Source organism: Seriola aureovittata, chromosome 23 (genome assembly GCF_021018895.1).
Source record: "Seriola aureovittata isolate HTS-2021-v1 ecotype China chromosome 23, ASM2101889v1, whole genome shotgun sequence".
Classification (NCBI taxonomy): Eukaryota; Metazoa; Chordata; class Actinopteri; order Carangiformes; family Carangidae; genus Seriola; species Seriola aureovittata.
In genome coordinates, this window is record NC_079386.1 from 9,623,468 (window position 1) to 9,640,655 (window position 17,188).

Consider the following 17,188-nt stretch of genomic DNA (forward strand, 5'->3'; position numbering starts at 1 on the left):
CTCATGTAAGTGTGTGTTTGTAAAATACACAGGTACATGGTTACCTGGGTACAGTAAACTAGATAACCGCGTTGTTGATGCGCGTTATAATTGCAAGGTCGATTTTATAGGAAGCAAATGCCTTATTGTAACTCTCCGACAAAAAGTCTGAACTCACCTGTTAGCTTGTCACTCAGGTGAGGCGGCAGAGGCGGCGCAGATGAGCAGAGGAACCTCGGTTCTTCACGGTGGGCTGTGATTTGTGTGCTAGTTCTCTCGTTTGAGCATCACTTTTTTTCTTTTAACTTGACAACCCCAATGCCTCCAGGCTGCGACGTTGAGTTTTTTTCCAGTGCTCTTCGCACAAAGCAAAGACAGATCTCAACACCCACGGACCACTGGCTCGTTGAATACGTCACTCACACTATTGTCACTTAAGATTGCATTTAGATTTTCAAGGAATCGGGGTTTTTTTTGTTCTTTTTGTTTCCCTCTCGTTATAATACCTCTACCTATTCACACGCTGCTACCTTTGAGTGCGGTGGCAACAAAAGTGACGCCAATGCATATCCTTGATTTTGTTCAATGTAGCTGGAAGCAGCACAGCCACTGATGGCCACGTCTTTTTTTTTTTTTTTTTCCTCTCTTCTTCTTGGCCAACTTTGTACATTTAAATATTATATTTTCATCTCATAGCGAAAAGAAACAAACCAAATTAGCTTTGAAATAGAAATCTTATAGATTTGGCCTAGAAGTAACGCAACAGTTCTTCTGCTTGAAGCTAATGTGCGCATTAGTCCAAATTTCAAGGTATCGTTTTTCACACACCGTGTTCTCACTGCGGTCCATACAGTGACGGTGATGTCAAAACAGACTACACAAGTTTAAAGAAAAAGAAAGAAAAGAAAAAGTGTTGTTCTGCCTCTGCACAATCTGTGTGGGTTGCGCTGGCTGAAGTCAAAACAAAACCAGCAGTCAAGAAGAGGCAGCAGCATCTGTCGAGGAAGGCTGTTATTTGTTTTCCTCAACTTTTCTGGTTTTCTTTTCCCCAGGACATCTCTCCACCTGCTAAGAGCGAGGACATGAGACAGAATCGAAAGCCAGAATGACAGCTGTGACCCTATAAGGATGCTGAATGTTTATCCCGGCCCAGTGTCCATCAGCTGTCCAGTCTGTCCGGATGAACACGGTTAACAAGCACCTGTGTGTTTTACTTCCCGCCTCATCAGCAGGGAGAGAGAGAATAAGGGCGCAGGGAAAACAGCTATCAGCTAACAGCTTTCAGACTCTCGGGGATATCTCAGCGGTGGTCGATCCGGCTCTCAGTAAGCAGCCTGCGATATTGAATATTCTTCTTCGGGTATTCATCCGCGATCATTTCTCTTATTTTAAATTTTAATTTTTTATTTTTTTGAAATTGATTGAGATGCAGGCACACAAGAGTCTAACCAAGTAACAGTGCCAGCTCGAACTTTGATGCACATAAGTAAGTCAGTCAGTGAACTTTTCTGTACTTGAGATCCCCTGAGCAGGCAATGAAATCAGCAAGGATTGCAAAGGAGCTTGTTACTTCTTCCAGTAGCTTGTGAGTTGAGGAATATTTTTACTTCTGTACATCACATCAAGCTTTGGCACTCTATAATGATGTGAGTAGTGAGGCAGTGATGAGGGTGTAAGGACCAGTGGGTATTCTTTTAGCTGTGTGATTAAAGTAAGTATAGCACAATGTGGAATAAGATGGTTTGAGATAACTTAGCTCATTTTTTTTTTTTGTATGCAAAAAGAATATGATGTTTGTTCCCTCAGCTCCGTATTTAGTCTACAGGAAGACCTAATGTGGTACAGTTGCATCTGAACAGCTTGTAAATTATTTCCCTTTTCTGCTTTCCTCTTTAGAATGAGGAATCACTTGCGTATCATTCTATACAGACGTAAATAATGTACTGGTGATGAGCTCCTCGGGGATACAGACATTAAATTTACTATTTGTTACACTGAATATCTGCTTTCAGTGTAGCTCTTTCACTGCTTTGCCTCACTCTCTGTGCGCTCATCCAGCTTCTTGTCAGGTTCAGGTTGTGTTCCCATTATCATTTGCTCCTTAAGGTATGCAAGAACCAAATTACATGGTAGTGCTGTTGCAAAAAATGCGCACCCTGTTTTTCATTAGTATGGCTCGGCTAATGCAGGGTTTACTGACCTGGGAACAGCAGGTGTACTCCGCCGCGCTGGCTGGTACCTTCCAGCGGCAGCACTTCATTAGTCGAAGCAATTACTTTTGGGCAGTCTGGGTTTCACCTGGGTTCCATAAGTGCAAGTGTGTGTAACTAATTGAGAGTATGGACCTGCAACGCCTCGTGAACAAGTCGCAGTGACCCCTGCGCGATTGTAGGGGGGGGCAGGAAAAGTTTTTCGCATGTAGTTTGAAAGAGCACGGAGAACGAGGGAGTTTGATCACAATCACGATACAAATTTGCACATATTAGTCTTCTTTTTAAGCTCTTTTTCTTTTTCTTTTTTTTTGGCATGCTGTGCAAGATCTGGCTTGTATTGTACAGTTTCATTGAGAGGCTCAAAATGGTGAAGTAGTAACCCGGCTTTAGCTTTGGTGTGAAAGAAAAAAAAAACCCATGTTTTTGCTGACATGCTTCCAAATGACAAAATACCATTCAGTGTGATGCTTCGTTGTTTATTTCCTGTCTACATCCTCAGTAAACACCCATCTCATCTACATAATTATATCCTCCCAGTGCACCTGGTATTATTCTTTATCACCCAGCATAATAAACTCTTAGCCCCATTGTACCCAAATTATATAGTTGCTATAAAACCCTACAGTCAATGCACTTAGCTGCTTCCCCCCCATGTGTCACATTCAGTTGATCATCAACAACATCATCAACATTTTCAGCCCGGCTCTGTCTCACAGTGAATAAATGCATTTCCCATGATCCCATCTGGTCTCTAACCTCTCTAATTGATGCTTCGTTTATTAAAAAAAAAAAAGAAAAAAAGAAAAAAAGATTAATTTCAGGACTAATTAGTTCATGAATAATTTGTGCTAAGTCAACAGGTGAGTAAATTCCAAAGTTTACAGTGAGGCACCCCGCGAGACGAACTTACACCAGGCCTTGAATGCAAAAACAAGGCGGCTGAAATGTAGGGCAGTGCTCCTGTTCGCCCTCTCTGCCTCATCAGGTGACTCAAGACAGGGCTACAAGGAGCGGACATATGTGCTCTGCTACGGGGCTAAGCTTAAGGGAACATGCTGCGTAATGTACACCACCTGTGTGCTTTCTGGCTGCTGCATTACTGTGGCTACAGTCGCCAGGACAGGCTCAGCAGAGCTCATTTGCATACTTTATGACTCCAGGTAAAAGGGGATAGCGACGGTGAGAGGCAGGCAGGGAGAGGGAGAGAAAGGGAGGGAGGGAAAGAGATGGTAAAAAACGTGGTTTCTTTCTTTTTACGTGAGTCATAAGGCCCAGCAGTTGAAGCTGGTCAAATCCATCTTGAGGCCCTGAGATGTGCTGACGGGTGCAATCCAAACATCTTGGAGGTACGTTGTTTTTGACAGTTGATTTTCTCTAACAGGACACATGTTTTGTAGCCAAGCCTCCTGTGATGCTGTCTTTTTCTGTTGTTGTTATTATTGTAGCTTGCACTCGACTCCCGAGGCTAGCTCGGGCTCAGTCCTGGGTATCTATGCACTGTTCTCTGTTTTCCTCCACTTGTCTTGTCTATGGCAGATCAAATAGAGTGCCCCGAGAACTGCTTATCTTATTTGAAAGCATTTAATAAACTGGTCTTCAGGCTGACTGCTTTTAAAATGGAAATAAAGGAGCTGTGGAGGAAATAAAGGATTTCAGTGGATTCCTTTGCGTTACACAATAACCAGAGAAAATTAAGTATTTGTTCTTTAGTGTTTGATGAACGCTATTGACCAAATATCAGGGATTTTTAAAACATGCTCAATCTCCAACGGCTTGTTAGCTCAGTCAGAAGGGGGAAAAGACAGTGAACTTTAGCCCACGCTGAGCAACCTTACATCATGCCAATGATTTACACACACTGCTCTAGCAAGTAGTGAAGAGGCAGTGCCAGATACAGCCTATACCTCTGTACTGCATACTGTATGTGCAAAATAATTTGCTCTTGAATGACATGTCTTAATGATTCATTAAGTGCTAACATTTATCCTATCATTTTTTTTATTATTTATGAGTTTCATTTGTTTCTAATGAATGACTAATTAGCTGCTAAAAGTGATTGACATGTTGCCCCAGGAAACACAATTACCAGGGCTTAGAAATATTACTTCTCTTAAACTAATTACCTGTAATGACTTACTTAATATCAGTGATTACATTTTGACAGACTCCAATATCACAGCCTAAAGTCTGCCTGATTAAAGGGAGTATTTGTGGCAAATGGGCTGAGTCAGAGACGGATTTTTAAAGTATTAAGTGAAACCGTACCGATGCAGTTTGTACCGCTTGAATTTAGCCACGGTGAGGGTTAATGGTTCGCGCTGCAATGTGTTGAACACAGAGCAGGTGCACACTTTTTATTTATTTATTTATTTAGCTCAGTGTGTCCTCGTGTCTTTCGCCAGAGTGAATACAATCCACTTCTTTTGGAAAAAGGCTGTGAAAAGAAAAGCATTACGATGTGAATTACAAACCAGCTGTTTCACATCAACCAACCTGATTAGTCCACTCATGTGCTTTTAAATGCTCTGTGCTTGAAATATATTTAATAAGAAAGTCATTAAACAGTTTTGAAGAAAAAAAAAAATAAAGCAGATCCCTCATGCAGGTGCAACCAAGGTCCCCAGAGTGAGTAATTTATTTATCGTCAAAACTCACATCTGTGCGGCAAGTGTTAAGTTTGCTAACTCTGCATCAAAATGTTGCCACATTGTCCTCTCAAGCGCAGCCCAAATAAGTAATTATGGGCCTGTGCCCTTGTCAGTCTCGCAAAATAAATGAATAGGTGTGTTTTATTGCATGCATAATGGTAATACTTTTTTTCAATGCACATGTATTTATTTGTTGACGTGGGCACTGATGAGTTTTGAGTCTGCTATAACAATAGATAATAACTCATTTAAAAATGGTGACAGTAATAGCGTGTTGGCATTAAAGTAATCCTGGGGGGCACAGACATTTGCTGAAGTGAGGTGTAATTGACTTGTTTTGTAGTATTTAAATATCTTGTCGCACAAAATATGCTTTCCCATGAGGGTTGCTGACCATAAGAGCAAAGGAGTGGAGTTACTGCTTACATCTGATATCAGGTCATTAGATCAACTAAAATCTGATATTTCGCTCTGTGTTAGCAGATGTGTAAAGCTGATGTTAGCGGGAGCCATCGCCGAGATATGTGATGAACTTCACCTAAAAGCAAGTACTGTGTTCCAGAAAGTTCTAGCGTGAGGGTTTAGAGTATAATCACGATTCGTCTTTTGGGTCAGTAAACCTTCTTGGCGGAGCTAGCAGGTGAGAGAGGGGCCCTACAGGGAGAATAGGGTCTTGATATTGTGGTGAAAGTAATGCAACTGAGACTCTTGCAGCTAACACTGGCTGGCTGGTTGTATGGTGCATGCTGTAGAAAAAAAAAGTTCTCCTGAGCCACAGCAGTGCGGGGCTGAAGGGCACGGTCGCTGAACAGAGCTAGGTTAACAGAAGCTGCTAACCTTTGCTGAAACCTGTGCAAAAGGAAAACAGGAAGCGAAATGAAAACAATGCACGGGTGCCAATCACACAGTTGCATCACCAGTCAAGTCGGCCAAGCGCATAAATGTGCAGCTCAAGTAACCACGGCGACTGGGCACACTCACAATGCAACTAACGGAAGCTGTGCATTTAGCTGCATTTCTGAAATAAGAGTGTTGTGGAACACACTGAGCATGTGAACGGGCAGAGGACAAATAAATTATGGAGTGGTTGGAGAAGTTTCTATGGATTTTCTTTACTTCCTGAAACTGGGTCACTGTTAGAATCATTGAACTCCCATGAATTGAACTTGCAGTCCTCTGTGAAGGAGCAAGCAGGTAGTCCTAAACTTTTCGAAGACTTGAACTGGCTTTGGAGTCTGTCACGCTTCATTTTTGATAGCATAGGGTTTTTTGTGGTGGAGTATTCCTTTAATTGCCATTGTGCTGCAAAATCCTAATTGCAAATGATGATATTGAAGTAAGAAGTCACTTCAGAAGGTCTTCAGATGTTTCAAACAATGGGCTGTTTCTTCACTGTATCGCAATTCACATGCACTTTTTTGGTTTATTTGACTTTTCTACCTTCTTCCAGTTCAACATTAAATGTGAACTGAAAGTGAGCCACAGCCAATTGCTGTGAAACAGTTTTAGCAATTTTATGACAGCAAAAAGCTTTTTTTGAACCACATTTTTACCCCAAACTACAGGTATCAGTTTTAAGGATCTTTTGAACACTGTTATACACTATAATTTCGAATTCCTCTATTCTCGTAATGTCTCTTTTTTTTCTTTTTTTTTTTAGGAAATTTAATCAGTTTAGTTCATTGTTGTACAGTGAAATAAAGCAGCATGATCAGGGGTCATGCTGGTGATTAAATTGTCCTGCAATTAAATCACCAGCATGATCATGGCAGTGACAAAAAAACAAAACAAAACAACAACTGCTCACTTTCAACCACAATAGCGACAGAGGAGAGGGTTGGGGTTCATCAGACTGTATTACCTGTTATCAAAACAAAGCTCCTTCAGCCTACCTTCACACAGTGTACAGTATGAAATCCCTGCTGCAGTGAATTTGTATGGGAGCTTATGAAAGAGATAGTTAGAAAGACAAAAAGAAAAAAGACATTGAATGAAGGAGCACAGGGACCATTATACCCTTCACAGGACTGTAGCGGCCCCCTTGTAACGGATGTTGCAGGCATTCTCCGCCGTCCTCTGCTCTCATGCTGTATGACAAATATCTGTTTACTCTTTCTATCATCCTAGGGGCTGAAATAATGCACTTTGCTGTCCCTAGTCCCAAAATGCCAGGCATGCATCAGCACTTATATCCTCTCAATACTTTGCTTTCCCTTTTTCTGTATCAGTGCACTCTCTTCTTTTCTCCCTTTCTTGCCCCTTTTTGGGACTTTCTTTGGAACTAATGATACCATGAAAAGCAGATGACAGCGTCTGATGGCCGCAGCCTTGTGAAAAAAACAAGTCCAGAAAGTGGCAAAAAGAACTTATTTCAATTATTCTTTGTGCCCCTAGTCATAGATTAAAATGATGAACTGGAAAACACTCTTCACACTGTATGGCTTTTGTTCTCTGGAGATCTGTGTTCATTGTGTTTTCTAACACTGCAGCTGCAAATGCAAATCACAATCATACCGTCTCTTGTTACTTGTTATCTGTTCTTTAGATGTGGAATTGAAAAAGAGTCCTTGAGCTGGGCTTTTCCACAAAATTCGCCCACACATGCACACACACACACACACACACACACACACACACACACACACACACACACACACACACCATCTTTTACCGACACAGATGCGAACACAACTCACACACACACGCGTTTTTGACGTATGGGTTGAGTATATTCTTAGAGATGTTGTTTACCCTTCATGCTTGACGTGATTTAAAAGTGGAGGTGGTACCGAGCTGTCCTTCTCTTGTGCATTACATGTTTCAAAAGACGGGGCTTGAAAGCAGCGCAAGCGAATGCAGCACATACTCAATTATACAAGCATTTGATGGGGCTGAGTGTTCATGCATATACTAGACCTCTATGTAAAGACCACAGCCATTTTACTCTCGTACACTAGGGTCTCCTTCCAGTGATACACAAAAAAAGAAGCAAATAAAGAATAGGGCACTACAAGGAGAACTGCTGTGGAGGAAGTGATGTTATTGTTAAAAAAAAGGGGGATCTATGTGATAGGCTGACAACAGCAGTAATGACATGATTCAATGCATTCGGCCTCTACAAAACCACAAATTGGTATTGGCAACAAAACAAAATGTTAGAAAGGAAAGTCTATGCCCGCCCTGTTAACATCTCACCAATAATCCATACTAGATTGTTGAATGGCCTTGAGCACTTCTTCTTTCCCCCATTAGAGCGCTTATTTGGCCATTTGCAAGTGAGGGAGCCTCAACTTTCCCATGACAGTAAATAAAACATCCATGAAGTCACAGTAAATAATGTAAACACACAGAGGGAAGAAGATGGAACCTGTACAGAGAGAGGAAATGGAGCGTTAAAAGGTGGCACATTTGTCAGGACTACCCTTGGGCTAAAAAGCCCATCCCCGTCCTCCACCACCACCCCTCCTCCTCCCCCCACCCCCCCCGCACTCACCTAGTGCACATACTCTAATCCTAAAAGTCTCCACAGAGCATCAGTTGAAGGGCTCTGCGACATGTTTTAAACAGAGCTAGGAAACACACCTTGGCCTTTGAGTATTAACAACTAATAACTCTTTTTTTTCAGCATTTAAATGTTTTTTTTTTTTTTCACTCACACTCAACACAAATCAAATACTGTGTGTTGTATGTGTGTTTTCATTATGAAGGTCTATGGAAAATAAGCCTGCTCTTTTCTTTCAGCATGCAGTGAAAATGTATTTTCTGTATGGATATATAATTAATAAATACATTTAAAAATGTACTGTCACTATACTGCATTATATAGCAAATGATACAGTATGTTTGCATGATGGTGAAGGATACAGTTACACCGCATTCATATGAATATAGGCCAAATATGTCTTCTTCTTTGAATTCAAATGTATCTTTTAATATAGTACAAATACATATTTTCATATATTCAATGTATGTTAAAGTGTGGATTTTGCAATGGGTTAGACCCTACTACCCCCAACCATCTGTGTTAATTTAAAACCTGTAAACCGGTTAAACTCTCATATGTATAATTAGTCTTAGACAACTAACACATCTGTAGTAATGAATGGGACCACAGGGGCAGGCCAGTGAACGAACTTTAGTCAAAGGAGAGACTGTCAGTTGTGGAGTTTTTAATGAAGCTCATATTTGATGTAGCAGTGTAAAATGCCACAGCAGATCTAATTGTTTATTATCTGTGTAATCAGTGTTCAGTGGCTAATAAAACCTGCAATGAATATTTTACAGCAATCTATGGTCCACATGGAAAGTGAAGCTGTTGTCCATGTACAGTAGTTCTTGTATTGTTAATTTACTCTGGTCAACAACAACAACAACAAAAAAACATTGGTTAATTGACAGACAATTGTAGCACAGAGGTGGTTAATGAGACAAACACAGAATATACTGCCTCACCCCCCTTTCAGAAGGAAGAGGAAGGAGATTTTGGGTTTTGATCTAATAGTTTTATATGCACTGCATTAAGTAAAACAACCACCTGGTCTTAAATAAAGATTCTTCCAAACTGTGTAAGCACCACGTGCTGAGACATAGCCCCGTCCTGAGATTTGCTGAGTGTAGGTGATAATAATTCTTAGAACAGGTGCTGCACCGTAAGCCCCAAGGCCTGGGGAAGTGAATTATTAGTGGCACTCCCCCAAGATGCATTGCTCCTCTGTATTAAAACCAAACTCTGCCTTTTATTCCCTCCAGGGTTTATTAAGTGGGCCAGTTGCCATAGCGACGCTTTGGCAAGATATTGCCAGGATAAGGCATAATGGGTCTCCTGACGCAATTCACTCTGCTCCTGTGGAAGAACTTCACTCTCCGGAAGAGACAAAAGGTAAACTTGTGCTCACCAGCCCCCTTTGCAAATCAACGTATATCTGCTAAAATTGGTCAGCAATGGAGGGAAAATGAGGATATGGTCCCAGGGTTGTGTTATCAAGGGCAACTAAGTTATTCATGGGAGGGAGAGGTAATAGGAGGGATTTACTAGGAAAATTGTCTCCTATAGAAGTAAGCCGCCTTTAACTCTCCCACCAGAGAACAAGAACAATCTTACCTTAATGCCGCCCAATTCAAAGTGTCACCTTCAATTTTTGGAGATCTATCTCTTCTGCACGTTATGTCACATTGCCTGTGTTTTACTTTTAACAAAGCCAGTCTTTGGCCTAATGGAAGTGGATAGGGAGTGACGAATGTTAAATGCTTTGTTTGAAGGGCAAATGCTCTTTCTAGCACTTCACACAAACTGTCCCAGCCTGAGCTCAGCAGTGCCATCCAAAGATTTAATGACATTGCAGTTTACAATTAAAGGTTATTTATTCTTACTCTTCACCCCTTGAATACCAACTGACACTTCAATCACTTTAACTGCTTTTATAATTCACACTCTCACTGACAGTCCAACTGCTTTCACTGCCTAAAGGAGCTGTTTGTAAGTTTTGCCATCGCTACATAGCCAACGTTAGCATTAACAGCTGTTTACTTACCAGTCTAGCTTAGAAAAAACGTGAGTTCAGCATCAAACTTAGTTCTTTTTCTTGCCCAGAGCCGTCTCCAGCAGTGGGAAGCAACGTCAAAGTTAACTCTTGTTTCTATCACGTCTTTTCCTCTACTGAAGTTATCATGCTAACCAGCTAGCCCCTTCCCACCTCGTCACTTTTGTCACTGTTGCCTCCAATCTGTCCTGAAGACGTAGTGCTGCTCAGAGCACATATTATAACCTCTTGTATTATAAAGACAACGATGGCCTCTTGTCAGGCGATAATCACCACCAACCACTCATGGCAAGAAAACATGTTCGGTGGCAGAGAAAACTTCAGCTGCTTACAGGGATTAGCCTGGAATTGAAACTTTCAGTTACTTTCAGCCATTCCACTCCAAAAGCTGCTTCAAACCCTTTCAGTGCTTCAACGTTGACCCGCTTCTTAAACATAAAATTAAACTGCAACTAACAATCCTGATGCAAACAATTTAAGACATTTTTAGCTGTTTGCAGTGCACCTACGATTTTCAGTGTAACTGAGCAAACATCAGTTTTCTTCGCAAAATCTTGCCTTTTCTAGTTGATAGTAGGTTCTCATTGTAGAACAGGTGAAACTCATGACCTGTGTGCACTAAAGTAGGGGCTGGACTAAATAGTTTAGTCTAAATAAATGCAAATACTTATTGTATATAAATGATTTCCAGAGAAATCTCCAAGCTATGTTTACTTGAATCTAGATTTTTAAACATTAATATTGACATTGCCTTTATTCAAAAGAAAATCTGGGATCACCTTTGACCCTGCTGTTTAGGCTATAGTGTCACTCCCTCTGCGTGACCAGTTGCCTTTACCCCAGTCATTACTTCCTCATTCTTGTCAAATACACTACCCTACACGTGATCAGCAGTGATATATGGTGGGTATTACTGCCTCTGACGTCACCCACCCTGGATAAGAGGTCACGCGCTGCGGGAAGGTAACAGTTACACCATGTGTTGCAGCTGCATTTCAAGGGTCAGAAGAAGTTGTCAAGGGATCTAGTTAGGCTTTTGAGTCATTTTTGAGGCAGACATAACTGATACAAAGAAGTGCATTGTGTTCTTTAATTTATACTCTTGCACTGAACGTGATGATAGGAGTCACATCCACCCACTTGTTTTGTTTGGGGTTCGAGCACAGCATATGTGCCTGTTGCCAGAGTAGAACAAAAGGCATCTGCACGAAAAAAAAGAAAAACAGCTTTCATGAAAGTTCACATTTTCTTGGAACAAGTCAAGGCAAAGTCATTTGCAATTTTACAACTTTGTATCTGAGAAATATAACCCTTGTTAATTTTCTCAACCACCAGAAAGCACATGGTGGTATCCTTTCGTATCAGGAAGAAATATGCACCTACTTTTCTCCGGGAATGTGTAAGGGGACAGTGGTGGTTTTGTGCAAAGTATGTAGGATATTTGGCCAATGTCAACATGAAATATTGTTATTAGACAAAACCAGTGGGAGTTAGCAAGGACAATGGTGCTTCTGGAGGGCCTGTGGAGGTTAATGACCAATTATATGAATGCCTCACCAAGCATTTTAAGATTTTATAACAGGCATGAAGCTGATTTTATGGTCCAGTATTTCACATAATTTCATAGGAGGAGATTATCTATTCACAAAGACGCTGGTGTCTGATGGCAAATGCCTGGGGAGCCAGACATTGAGAAAGTCCCCATGATCTCTGTGTTCCCTCTCCATGCCTTTTCTTTGGAATACATTATGATAATTCACCCTCTCACTAGAACTACATCCTCTGTGACACACACACTGGAGGGAATTAAAGAACTGAATTTGAATTCTATCCGGTTTCTTTTAAAATATATGCCAAGTGATTTTCTGCAATTTTTTCATCTGTAATTCATTGACAAAATTCTACAAGTGAAAATTCCCAATATGCCTACAGACCCAACTCAAGTAAATAATGTGTTCAACTCCCTTCCTCATCCATATTCTGCTGCAGAAACCTTAATTTAGTTTCACAAGGTTGCCATGGTGCTGTAGCATACCAAACAATATATATATATATATTATTGTTTTTTCCTCACTTCTGCCTGTCCTCCAGTTGAATTATGAAGACAACAAAACCAGTATAGGTCTTGTCTTATTATTACTGCTAATGTGCGTTATCAGAGACTATGTGTGAACATGTTACAGAGGCATGAGCAGGGGATCGGCTGAATGCAGCTTTCCAGCTGATTCCTCTAAGCAGGTCACTTCACCAGAGATGTTGAGAGGGATGAGTATTCAGGCAGGTCAGCTGAGGTTAGTGGAGAGGACTCGGCGGGTGAGTGCAGGCCTGGGGGGGGGGGGGGGGGGGGGGGGGGGGGGGGGGGGGGGGGGGGGGTGCCATGGTGTGGCAAGGGATGCATAAAAGCCTGGATGGCAGAGGGTGTGGGTTGAAGAGTCAAGGAAGGATGAGCTGCAGCATTGTAATATCTCACTGGAAACCACTGTTGGATATTACTTTGTGCTGAAAATATTTCACTACAGGGATGAATTGCCATTACAAACAAAAAATCTACTTTTGTACAAATATTACTTGGCCTTCAGCACGATAGCTTGATTCATACATCTGCACTGCTTTGGTGTTTCCACAGTGGCAGCAGTGGTGAAAAAACAGCATTTGTAGGTGTATTTGGTAAATGTGAATGGTTGAACCTGTAATATCTCATTGCAATATCCAGTGCACTTTGGAATTCATTCATTGATTCTACAAGTCTTCAACCATTCTTCCAAAAAGCTATTCCATCATTTGTTGCTTTGGTGATGGTGGTCTCTCATAGGTGTTCAATTGGGTTGCGATCTGGTGAGATCTGACTGCGAAGGCCAGAGTGTATGATTCACATCATTTTCATGCACATCAAACCATTCAGTGACCCCTCGTGCCCTATGGATGGGGGCATTGTCATCTTGTTTCTACATTCATTTTTCAGGGTTTTCCTTTATACATATGTGTGTGCGTGTGTGCGTGTGTGTGTGTGTAAAATCTACTTTGTCTCTAGAATATCCCTCAAGGCCACTTGAGATGAAAAATTTGAGAAACTACCGAGTGAACAAGTAATGCCTTGAGGTCATCCATTTGTGCTTTGTAGGTTTCTCTCTTCACCCATTCCCTGGGGTTGAAAGAAAAGCCTGGCATGTCACAGGGGGGCGAAGTGGTTGTATTAAAACAAGGAAGTGGTTGGTTCTCTTCATCCAGGAGAGGACTGAGGGTGGCAAGGAGATGATAAGGAATGTGTCATAGCTTTGGCTTGGGGAGTCGCACGCAGAGGTTGCTCTGTGAATCCTGTAAGTGCTTAGAGTAATAGCAATACCAAGAGGAAAAGATATGGACTATGGAATGAGCCGCTACGCAATAAATATGCTCACATGGATTCACACACGAGGTCATATATGATACATGAGGTCATTCATGAGGTCATTCATGAGGTCAATGATTAACAGTATGAATTGCCTGTCAGCCACTGACTGCGGGGTAATAATATAAGCACAGCATGGTCCAATAGCTTAGCTTTGCACAAAGACTAGAAATGGGGGTGGGGGGCTCACTAAATTACGCAGCATTACTTGTTTGTTAATCAGTACAAACAAAGTGTAACTAAAAACAACAATTTGCCTTTTTATGGCAGCTTATGTGCTGGAATGTTTCTTAGCTGGGAGCAGTTGCCAGTTTCCAGTCTCTGTGCTAAGCTAAGCTAACTGAATGCTGCCTGTGCCCCTTATATTTAACATATATTTAACAGATAGGAGAGCACTAACTATCTTCCCACATAACTCTCTGTCCAAATGTGACGAAGCATATTTCCTAAAATAGCAAACCGTTCCTTTAAAACCAACAAAAATCTGTCAAAGATCTGTTTCTGTTTAATACACCCTCCACAGCCTCCTCATATCTTTGTGATGTCACATTTTTAAGTTTGAGAAAGCAATGCAAGTCAATGTGAACCATAATATGATTTATGAAAATAAGACCACTGTCATTTCTGCAGGTGCGACTGGTCATTGAAATGATATGGCCTCTTTTTCTCTTCTTCATACTGGTGGGTGTGCGGTCCACCAATAAGCCAGTTCACAAAGGCCAATGTAAGTAGATACCCAGTTGTAATGTTAAACTCTCTTTCACGAGTCATTTAAATTTTAATGTTCTGTGAGAGCTCATAACTCAAAGCTAATGCAAATGAAAATGCTGAGGGCCATATGATGATCCAGCACGAAGATGTAAAAATATTAACCTCTGTCGTGACATCACTGCATCTATTTTCTCTGACCAGTAATGAGTGATCCACTCAGCTGGGAGGATGAATAAGTATTCCTCTATTCCTTTAGGTCACTACCCTAATAAGGCCATGCCATCAGCTGGTGTGCTGCCCTGGATTCAAGGTATGATCTGTAACATCAACAATCCCTGTTTGAGTTACCCGACGCCTGGGGAGACACCAGGCCAGGTCAACAACTTCAACAAGTCCATGTACGTACTCGGATGTTCCCTTCTATCTTTTTTTTAAATTTTTTTTATAGATATTATACACTAGGATGAATAATATAATATGTTGGTTATGATTTCAGATTATATCACAGACATAATATTTACAGACAGTTTATGATCTTTTTTTTTTGTCTTTCTGGTAAAACAGAATTGCTGGAGTGTTGATAGAGCTGCAAACCCTCCTGGTGAACAGATCTATCCTCAGCAAGGCACAGTTGCTGGCAGACGACATCAACCAGTGGGCTTCAGTCTTGTCACAGTCTAACCCTGGTAATGGTAAGAGAATGTGAATATCACATTCTTGCGGTGCTGTTCATGATATTACAGAAAAGGGTGAAGAGCAGCAGGATCAGTGTGTAGATTCTTCCTTCTTTTTTTAAAGTATATTTTTTTGGGGCTTTTATGCCTTCAATGGACAGCACAGTGGAGAGTGACAGGAAACAGAGAGAGGGGGAATGACATGCAGCGAAAGGCCGTCCGATGCGGGATTCGAACCGGGGCCGACTGCAGCGAGGACTGTAGCCTCTACACATGGGGCGCCTGCTTAAACCACTACGCTACACGACGCCCCAGATTCTTCCTTCTTGATGTAAAAAGTTTAATTGCTACCAAGAAATTGCTAAAAATAAAAAAATGAAAAAAATACACTGTTGTAGTAAATACTCAGCCTCAGCAACAATCACTCTGTTATGTCTTTGTTAAGTACGCCTCATCAAGGAAAGTATCCCCTTCATGTGGATGACAAGTTGGAGGATTTGTTATTCCCCTTTATCCCTCAAAAACAATGGCGTGTGATTATTTATGATGCAATTTGCCATGCAGACTGACAGATCGTTTGTCTTGATAAGTTGCTGCTTTGCATTAGGCTCATTTAGCCTGATGATATTCAGATTTTCATACAGCACCTAATTTGCAAGAAGGCAAAGTGGGTGTGTGTGCGTGTGGGGTGGGGGGGCGGGGTGGGGGTGCTGTATGCTGTTCAACAAACGGTTCGTGGGGCATTTGCATTTTGGGGTCGCTGGCTTGTAATATACAAGATTAAATCCATCAAAGATCTAAGCCTGGGCATAATTAATGGGATTCGCTATCTGAGGCGAAAGCACAAAAGGGCATTAACAAGAATGGGGGATGGAGTACTATCAAAAGACTAGGATGTCAAAGGTGATTGTGTTGTCCTTTTTTTGTTTTTACCAAGGGTTGATTAAAAGACTCAGGCGGTCACTTCAATCAGAAAAGCAACAGTGTTTCAGGAAAGGGCCCAGAGCATGTTCTACCTCCACATAATCTCACCCTGTCCATCTCTCCAGATGCCCCTGCACTCATGAAGGGCATCGTACTGTATGTGTTTGGTAGGAAACGGAGGGGGTTAGAGTGTGCGCAGTAAATCAAACAGCATAATTAATTCCAGACAATATTGAATGATTGTTATTTTTTAACAAACATTTATCTTAATTGAACCTTGAATAATATAAGTCACCTCCTCCCCTCATCCTGATAATTGACTGACTTGCATTTATTGCACTACGTAAAAAGGGGTTATCTAATTAAATTACGTAACTGCTTCATCATTTCAGCAGCACATCCCGGAGTCCCAGAGAGAAGAATAGTTGAATAGATACAGTACAGTACAGAGAATGGGTGATGTGTGAATGTACTGTAGCGGTATCCCTGCTAAGCTAAGCCACTGGGGATGCAACAATGAACAGTTAATTGGTTCTGAAACCGGCTTCTTAAAATCCTGACTATTTGTGGGAAGCTAATCAGGAGAAAATGGCTGGTTAACAATCTGGTGCATGTTTAGCAACAAATGGTCTCCCACTCAAACCCTCATGCAGCTCAAGTGCTCAACCCATACTTGTATTAGTGAAGGATTTAATGGCCATAGTCATCTAGAAAGCATAATTTTAAACTTAAATTCATCAGACCGTAATACCACTCGAAGCAATAACAAAACCAAATCAAAGTGCTATTGAGAATTCTGGCTTTCCATTAAGCTTTGTTTTTTCAAAGATTTGGCAATTGTTTCCATCAGTTCGGATAAAATTGTACTTAGCAGCTGCACTGCAGTGATTTTAAAGACAGGGGCCTTAGCTTTAGCTTTAACCTTGTCCCTTCAACAATAGAATAAATCCTCCAGTACTTCATTGTGGCTGCTGTCCTATTACTTACACAGAGAGTTCTCCTTCATGGTTGGCATAGGTATCCATTTAGGGAAATGACACAGGTCTCACATGCACTCAGATTTGTGTACAGTGGTATGGAAAGCAAATGCAAGAGCGAGGATAGTCAAAGA

The 17,188-nt window shown here is 41.3% G+C and overlaps 1 protein-coding gene across 1 annotated transcript in view; it reads left to right on the forward strand.

The window, feature by feature from the left end:
* The first annotated feature begins 3,423 nt into the window (after window positions 1-3,423).
* The window catches only part of LOC130164873 (phospholipid-transporting ATPase ABCA1-like), a 170,464-nt gene continuing 156,699 nt past the window's right edge, over window positions 3,424-17,188 (forward strand). The window contains exons 1-5 of the mRNA XM_056369863.1: window positions 3,424-3,538; window positions 9,590-9,719; window positions 14,399-14,492; window positions 14,736-14,877; window positions 15,044-15,171. Coding sequence (XP_056225838.1) covers window positions 9,654-9,719; window positions 14,399-14,492; window positions 14,736-14,877; window positions 15,044-15,171 — 430 coding nt within the window. The 5' untranslated portion in view covers window positions 3,424-3,538; window positions 9,590-9,653. The remainder of the gene's footprint in view (window positions 3,539-9,589; window positions 9,720-14,398; window positions 14,493-14,735; window positions 14,878-15,043; window positions 15,172-17,188) is intronic.